The sequence below is a fragment of the Ipomoea nil genome, unplaced genomic scaffold (assembly GCF_001879475.1).
Source record: "Ipomoea nil cultivar Tokyo-kokei standard unplaced genomic scaffold, Asagao_1.1 scaffold3069, whole genome shotgun sequence".
NCBI classification, from domain to species: domain Eukaryota; kingdom Viridiplantae; phylum Streptophyta; class Magnoliopsida; order Solanales; family Convolvulaceae; genus Ipomoea; species Ipomoea nil.
In genome coordinates, this window is record NW_017619497.1 from 3,975,190 (window position 1) to 3,984,590 (window position 9,401).

The 9,401-nt window shown below is 32.5% G+C and overlaps 1 protein-coding gene across 1 annotated transcript; it reads right to left on the bottom strand.

Annotated features, from left to right (window-relative positions):
- Nucleotides 1-6,721: 6,721 nt before the first annotated feature.
- LOC109164654 (ethylene-responsive transcription factor ERF061-like) lies at nt 6,722-8,106 on the bottom strand. The gene has a single exon (XM_019313180.1). It carries the CDS (start codon nt 7,824-7,826, stop codon nt 6,954-6,956), a length of 873 nt encoding a protein of 290 aa, XP_019168725.1. The 5' UTR covers nt 7,827-8,106; the 3' UTR covers nt 6,722-6,953.
- Nucleotides 8,107-9,401: the final 1,295 nt, after the last annotated feature.

Below are 9,401 nucleotides of genomic sequence, written 5' to 3' on the forward strand. Positions count from 1 at the left end.
AAAAGAGACAAAAATACAAACAAACTCTGCAGGCTTTAACGCGCCTAGCTTGGGCATGCAGTGCACGCGCCTGTTGGACGCGGTAGGTGCACCCCACGCGCATCTACTACAATTATTTCTTCTTCCAACTTTCTACAATTATTTCTTATTTTTTCTATTCACAAAACAAAAATTTAAAAAAATATTTGGTATGCTCTCATTTTATACTCTCAACTTTTTTTGATGTAGATACTTTTTTGTAAACCCACGTGTTAAATAATCAATCCTTGTTTGTCATCTCAGAAAGTAAAATTTGCGAGTACATATAATATAACTCAAAAAAATTATACTCCGTATTGAGTAAGAGTATCCAAAAAAGGGTTTTTTCTTGGTTTTGTTTTGCAGTGTTGGACGGAGAGAGGTAATGAGTTGGAGGAAAGATGATTTATTTATTATTTTTTTTTGTGGAACCCAGGATTAGAAGGAAATAAGGGTGTGTTTGGAAACCCAGAAAATGATTTCTGGAAATTATTTTTCGAGTTTTCACTGTTTGGAAAGAATGAAAATTTAAAGTCAACGGAAAATGAGGCATTGACCAATGGAAAATGAGCTTGTTTTTCCGGAAAACAACTTCCCTTTTTTAAAGGGGAAGTCAATTTCCAGATGTTGACTTTCCACTTTCTCCACTTTCGCGCTAGTTTCTTCTTCATCTGTTGGCTTCAGAAACCAGTACTCACTGGTTTCCGGCGTCCTTCCGGAAACCAGTGAGCACTGGTTTCCTTTAAGCTTTGGTTTCCGGCGGGAATCTAGTTTCCGCCGGAAACCAAAGGTATTTTTTTTTTTTTTATAATAAAATGCCCATCTGGTTTTCGGGCGGAAACCAGACATGGTTTACGTATCGGAAACCATTCCATGGTGTCCGGCGCGGAAATCAAACATGGTTTCCCTATCGGAAACCATGACATGGTTTCCGCCAGAAACCAATGAAGATCTGTTTTTTTTTTTTTTTTTTTTTAAATGTACTTATATTTTGAATGTACTTATTTTAATATTATATGATTATATTAAAAATTATTTTAGTATTATTATTATAAATATTTTTATATTCTAAATAAAATAATTAAAATATTAATTTATACAATTCTACTCATTTTTTAAAAAATGAACCAAACACACCAATCCAGTTTTTCAGAATGCAACCAAACACGGGAAAAGAAAATGTTTTTCGGAAAATGACTCATTTTTCAGAAAACATTTTCCAAAAGTCATTTTCCTGCTTTCCAAACAGACCCTAAAAGAAAGAAAAAAAAAAAAAAAAAAAAAAAAAAAAAAAAAAAAACTCATGGTGCGCGTGTGGTGCACTAGCAGGCACGTAAGTAGTATAAATTTTTTCTTTTCTATTTTCTTGTTTTTTTTTTTTTCTCACCTAACCATCTTATTTAGCCGGCAAAAAACTTTCATATTGAGAATGGTCTAATTCATTTTTCTTCTTTATCCTCTCATCACTCGCCTCTAACTCCAAGTCAGTTTAAAAATCTTAAAAAAATCATATTAAATTTAAAAATTACCAATGGGAATGCTTTTATGTTTCAATTTATTTAGGGCAAGTCCAATGGGTAGATAGAAGTGATTTAGGTATGTGATATTCCAAATGAATATCACATATTCAAAGAAAAGTTGACCGTTGCTTTCGTTTTTAACTCAACAATCATTTAAAAAAAAAATTGCCTATTATTGCCATGTTTACAACATCACTCATATTTTACCCTCTTTTTTTTTTTTTTTTTTTTGAAAGTTACTGGCTCTATTACATTGTAGTATCTGTTCATATACTTTCTCAACCCACTGAAACACAAAGAACCAATAACGCCTCCACTGAGGTTTGAACATTTCTCATAATTTTTAACATTTTTTAAATTGATATAAAAATGCAACCAAACAATCCCAACTACCCGTACCAGTGACTTGATTGAGCACAAATGGACAAATGACAACAATTACTAATTAAAAATGTGTACTTATGTACTATTGTAGTAGTTGTATTTCATTTAACTATCAAATAGGTAAATTGCGAGTTGCGTACAAGGAGTATTCATCACCATTCTGTTATTGGAGCAAGACTTTAAGGGTGACTTTTGAACCATTCAGCTAAACTCTGCAGGGCGTATAGTTCTTATTTTATATTAGGAGTGAACATTTTGAGTTTCGGTTCGATTTTTTTTTTTTTTTCAATTCAATTTTTTTGGTTTTGAAAAAAATGAAATTATTCAGTTTACAATTTTAGTTTAGTTCGATTTGAAAGAGTTCGGTTCGACTAATGCTTAGTTTGGTTCGAATTTTGAATCGGTTTGAGAACTCAAATATTCCCTAATTTTCTAGCACACATAATTATTTATTTATTTTCACCAATAATTTAAATTTCAAAAGCTAAACAACAAGTTAACAATGTATGTTTTAAATTTCTCAATCTAAAATAAGTTTATACAACAAGTCAAACATGCATATTTCAAAATCCAAATATCACATAAGTCCAAATAACAAAATAATAATCTAAGTGTCTAATATAAAAATACAAATTAAGTTTAAAGTGTGGCTAAATTTAGTATATATATTTGGGTTATTTTAATTTGTAAGTATAAAAATTATTGGAATTAATTATATATAGCTGAACAGTTTTCAACTTGGTTCGAAAAACGAATCGAAATCGTTCGATTTCTAAATAATAAATCAAAATCGAACTGGTTCGGTTCGGTTTACTTTAGGTAATAACTCAAATTGAACTGGCCACTCCTATTTTATATGATATATTTTGTGTATTTTTATTTTGTATTATTTCTATTTGTAGTATTTGAATTCGAATTTATAATTAAAGTTTAAATTATATATGTAGTATTTAATTTAAAATTGAATTTTTTTAATTTCTTTAAAATTTGAATTATAAATTATAGGTGACGCCGGTAGGTTTTCCTTAAATCAAACGGACAAATAAATTATAGATGATATGGAAAGGCTAATCTTACAAAAGTTTGAGGGAGAGTGATGAGTAACAATGGAGGGGAAATATATTAGAAGTAGATGAGATATTGAGGGTTGGTGTGAAAGATATGATCTCACAAAACTTCTCAAAGAGAATTTTAACATTGCACATGCCCTGACTTAATTGTATTTTTCCTACTTTAATTGGCTTAGATTTAATTATTTATGTTTTAAAATTTAATTGCATTGTTCACTAAATTTAATGAGCTTATTTGACCTTATTCCAATATTTAAATTGGTTATCAACGTACAACACAATGGTCTCTATTTAAATGTTTTCTACACTAGCAAACAACACAACACAACACAATGGTCACAAGGAGTTGAGGGTTTGTTACACTAGCAAACATTCAATAAATAATTTCCACTTTGATCAATGGTCCCTATACATCACATTCTTCATACTCAATATATATATACACCAATAAATCACCCTGGTCCACAAGAAAAAAAAAACTATATTTATTATGCATTACATAACTTTCAAGCACAATGAAATTATAATCTCATAGAAAATATTAAAAGAAAACACACCGTAGTTTGGAATATCATCAATCCCAATCCTTCATCGTAAGCCCATACTTATAGCTTCGATTTGCTGGACAATTAAAACTAGGGTTGTTAATAATTTGCTTAAATTTTGTTTATGTTACCACATCACTATTTCAACATTTCTCTTAGGATTCTAGAATTTGGTTAAGGAATTCCTTATTTGATCTGATAAGAAATGTGATGGAGAAGAATGAAGAAGAAAATGGCAAAAGACTTGATTTTACATTCTTGCCTTCAAATTTAAGGTCTATTTAATTGACATTTAACATAAGGACTAGAATTGGAACAAAATCAATAGTAGGACTAATTTTGGTTAAATTAAAATTTTGGTGATGGAGAGTATGCTCGATCTTTATTTGAATTTATAGTATGAGTTTAGGCGGTGAAGTAGGGTTGTGCTCAATGTATTCTAACTACATGTGTTTTAATGATTCTATACTTACATAAAGTTGTGTGTTATATGAAAATTGACAAGCATTGAAGCTCATGTGAGAAAGTTGTGTGGTTCTAAAATAGGGACTATTATTATCTTGTTTAATATGTAATGAGTCACTTTATATCATGTTTTATGTCAATTGCGTTATAAAGTTGTTTTATGTCAAATCCATTTGGAATGTGTTCTAAAAGGTCTTCATCTATCTCTGATCGAATTTTTAAGCTGTGGGAATTGAACCTCCACCCTACCGCTGAAGCAAGACTTCCAAAGTAACCCTTGAATCATAGGGTTAAACTCTATGTTGATCAAGGGTAGCTTCCCTAGCTTCCCTTTCCAAATGAAGCACATGGGAAAAAATAATATTGACAACTAAAAACCTTCAAACTAGGAAAATAAAAATTGGCTTTTTTTGAGAATATAATGTAGTGACACAAGAGCAGCTATTACATGCATGTGCCTCTCATTCCCAGTAGAAGCGTTGTAAGGTAGAAGTCCACCATCAAATGCCAAATTCCCACTAAGGGAAAAGCTTCTTCAATCCATATCAACAAGTGTACGTGTTAAATGTATACATTAAAATAGAAAAAAATAAAATGCTACGGAATATACATATTATTAAACTAATGGCAGGAAAGAAATTGTAACAATTAAAACAATTTCATATGAGCATAATTTTCTATTTTGTTTTGAGTATTATTAACACTATTAAGAGTCAATACCACCTCCATTGATGTTTAAACCCACAATCTCTCATATGGGAGAGCAATTTGGTTCTACTAGACCATAAGATCCTTGGCATATGAACATAATTATTAAACTCAAATAAACATACAAGTCCAAAACTTGAAGGCCCAAATTGAATATCAATTTAATAATAACCGAATAGAGTTAATTCCATTTTTGGTCATAGATTTATAAGTGAAAATTCACTTTAAGTTATTTTTTTATTAGAACATCCATTTTTGGTCTTAGTATTATTTTGGCATGATCATTTTTTGTTCTTTATCAACAAAACAATTTAAATAACATTAAATACAAGGGCATTTCGGTCTTCAATTGTGGATTTTTTTTAAAAAAAAAAATAAACATAAAAAATATAGTGGTTCAACCTACTTTGTATATAAAAAAAGATTGAAATATCTTTGTATTTAAAGATATTTCAACGATTTTATTGAATGGGGACTAAAAATGGCCATGACACAATAATACTATGACTAAATGAGGATGTTCTAATAAAAAATAACTAAAAGTGGAGTGTCACATGTAAATTTAGGACTAAAAATGGAATTAACTCTAACTGAATATTTTCAATTTGAAAATTTTAAATTATAAGCCCATATAAATCTAAAAAAAAATGTTTTCAAAATAAATATATACGCAGAATTCATAAATGTGGACAAATAATTCAGCAACCAACAAATTAAATTGCAATTATATCTCCATAAATATACGTAATCATGCTAGACAAGCATATATATATATATATATATATATATATATATATATATATATATATATATATATATATATAATATCTAAAACAAATACATACAAAATAGAATTAATGATTGTTTTCGTCACTCGATTATATCATACTTATCAAATTGGTCATTGACTATCAATTTTGACCAATTAAATCCTCAAATATTGACTTCGTAACTGATTTGGTCCTCCGTAATTATCAAATTGGTCCTCGATCAGTTTGATGGATGACCAAATCGGTTAGGAAATCAATAATTGAGAATTTATTTGGTTAAAAATTATAGCTGAGGACTAATTTAATAATTACGACATAATTGATGGACCAAAACAACGATCATTAATTCTACAAAATATATAGGAATTTAGGCATATTGGGATTGCAATATATATTTTCGAAGAATAATAAATCATGTAGTAATTCATACAATTGGAACGAACTAGGCAAATTAGCAATGGTGTATTTAGACCGCTCATACGTAAAGTCAAACTTGAAACTTGTGATTACTAAATTAACTGTCTAACCAACTTAATTGAGATTATATCTATGTTAATAAAGGATTTTGACCAACCCTTATAGGGAATCATTTTTGTTAGCACTATCCACTCTATTACAATGTAGTATCTATTCAATTGTAGATCAAAAGTCAATACCATACCACCGAATAATGATTCAATTTTGTAACTTTTCCTCAAGAAAAATTATAGAGATAGCAATTGAGCACAAAATGCTTGGCACGACGCTTATAGGGTTAGTCCTAATAGCCACCTCTACACCTAGTTTTAGTTATCAATGCGAAGATTAATTCCCACATTGGCTATATATTTGAGAGACGGAAAATTAGGTAAAATCATAAAGCCAAAAGGAGGACCATTATTGCACAAATCTATTGATGATGGAAATAGTTTTCTACATCACATGCAAGCTTCCCGCTTTGCTCTACACCTCACATGTTAATCCTAGTTATCAATCTAGTCTCCTAAGTTTTTTTTTTTTTTTTTTTTTTTTTTTACATGATTAAAGTTTGCTTCTATGTAATAACTTATAAATTATATTTTAACTTAAAAAAAAAAAAATTCCCAGATTTTTTTTGTCTTTGTTACAAATTGTCTTGTATCAAATAATCACAAAATACTTAAATTATTTCTAAATTTTATTTAAGAACACATTTATCACCTTAATAACATCTTTTTAACAGTGAAATGAGTATACAATTACTAATTCCTATTTTTCCATAGTTAAAATATACAAACTTATTATTTGATTTACGGGGAAGTCCAAAACAACTACTAAAGATGGATAACCAGTCTAGATTGTTATAACTAACCGGACTTAAACTGAGAAAGTCAATAATTTATTCTACTAGTGTTGGCCACGAACAAACATAAAAATTTATGTTCATGCCATAGAAAGCTACTAATATGAGTGGAGATTAGATAGCAAAATATAAAGATCAACAGAACTGTTGTCCTAATTAGCCAGAACTTCCCAAATCAAGTCCAGATCAAAAGAAGGTATCCTCGCAAGACTGCAATCATCAAAATCGGAATCAATGGAGGGCAGCGCCGGAATCCCGCCGGAATCCGAGCTCGTCGTCGACGCCTTGCTCTTGCAGCTGCAGAATTCCTCTTCAGAAACCTGATTCCCGGCGAACGGAGAAGACGGCGACTCAATAGTTCCCACAGTCTGAGCAGAGCTCTGCTTAGCATTTCGTTTCTTGGACTCCTTGGCTTTGCTCTCCCTCTTCACCTTCTGGGAAATTGCGTGAATCTTGGCGTCCACTGCTTTCTTCAGCTCCGCCAATTTGGCGTCGTCTCCGAATCCCAGCTTGCTTGGATCGCGAAGATTGGGAAAATTCAGGCGCGCATACTCGCCGCGAAGCTTATAGGCCGCTCGGTCATACGCATAGGCCGCCGCCTCGGCGGTCTCGTAAGTCCCCAGCCAAACTCTCATCCGGTTCTGGGGAAGTCTAATCTCTGCAACCCATTTTCCCCAGTGGCGTTGCCGCACTCCTCTGTACAGCTTCTTCTTCATCGGGTTCATGTAAGCGCTAAGGCCATCGTTGAATGCCCCAGGGGCTCTTGTAGTTGTGAACAACGCAGGGGTTGTTACTCTGTTTTCTTGCCAGAATTTCTGGAGAATTTCTCTGTGTAGGAGATAGACGGAAGAGCCCAGCGGCTCAGAGGCGGCGGAGTTGTGGTTGGCCGCCGGTTCCGGGTAACCGGAGAAAATGGAGTCCATTGTGTTCGCACCGCCCGTCAAAATGAGTTGCGAGAGAGACGGTCCAATTTCAGAGTTTTTGCCATAAACAAATGGCATATTACTTCCATGAATGCTCTCCATTTTCTTTCAAGAAAAGCTGCAAATTTCTCAGAAAAACACGGGAAATTTGCGGGAAGTCCAGTGACCCCTGAGTGAAGGTGAGGATCAATGGAGGAAGAGAGGACTGTAAATATAAAGAAAAAAAAATGGTTTGAGAAATGAAGAAACAGAGTTTTCTTGTGATGGGAAGAAGGGAAATGAGGGATTGCAGGGTATTGTAATATCTATTTGTTCTGTGCTCTGAATCTCTTCTGCTTTGCTGTATTTATAGCTCCACAGAAACTGTATTTATTGTGCATTCACTACTCTTTACAAAAGTTCACATCATTGCCACCTTTTAGGCCATCCACACTTGTGGATATTGTGGGGAGAATTCAGAATTAAATCTTCCCTTCATGAGATAATAGCTAGTGTGAACATGAGATAATTGAAAAATAATCTCCCTGCAAATGTAGGGAGATTGTCAAAAAAAAAAAAAAAAAAAAAAAAAAAAAAAAAAGAGAAAGAAGAAGAAGCAAGGCTGTGCGCGTTCGCGCACAGCCTTGGGCAAAAGCCGGGCGCGTGCACTGCACGCGGAGGCGCGTCAGGCGCGCCTGACGCGTCTGACTACTTTCTTTTTTTTTTAATTTTTTTTTTGTTTTGTTTTTTCTTTTTTTTTTTTCTCTCCTCTCCCACACTCTCTTTCCTAATCACTCTTACATTATCTCCCCATTCTTCCCAACCAATGTGGATGCTCTTAAAGATTTTTATCTTTTCCTAAACATAGTATCTTTTTTTTTTTTTTTTTTTTTTTTTTTTTTTTTTTGGTGTAAACCACCATGTGGTCTAGGTCTTTTTATGTCAGTCCGACGGGTTCAGGTTTTTTTATGCCCGTCGGACGGGTCCACCAGATTAATCCTCGGGAGCTGGCTCAAGGGGAATCGACCCACAAAGAGAGCTCATTTGTTACTTGAGCTATCCCGTTGGATTCCTAAATATAGTATCTTCTTATGATAATGTCAACATCTTTGATTCGAATATGGAACTCGAACTCGAGACTTTCCATTTGAAATAATAACAGTGATGTCATCAGACCACAAAATACTTGACTAAAGATTTTTATCTTAAAAAATCCACCTTCTATAATTTGGTGTTGTCGACTGAACTAAATTAATCAACCAATTTAAAATAAATCATACTTTTACTTTATCTCTGTGGGCAAATTGAGGTATACCAATATTTTAGAGAATTACAAAGATGCACATAGTTGATTGGCTCAATCAAGAAGGTTCTGCGTGACCGGCTCAACCAAGAAAGACTTAACTGACTGATTCAAATCATAAAAGTCAATAAGTTGTTCTTGCTAAGAGTTGAACTTAATTAACTGTGATTGTGTCACAGTATAAGATTTAAAGTGACGAGAAAAATCCGCAATAATTATTTCAGAATATTTGGATAAATCTCGTCTTGTGACCTTAACCGGTAACAGATCACAAGTAGGTAATTAAATCACACCGTACAAGATTTGGTTAGCCTGAAACGTGTTAATCATCAGCTAGGTTGAAGTTATTTACAGCTCAAAATAAAAGATAAGCTTGAAAAGCATTGGTTCACATT

What these genes read in the sequence shown, in the direction of transcription:
- LOC109164654 (XM_019313180.1), bottom strand. Translation starts at nt 7,826, where the DNA reads ATGGAGAGCATTCATGGAAGTAATATGCCATTTGTTTATGGCAAAAAC.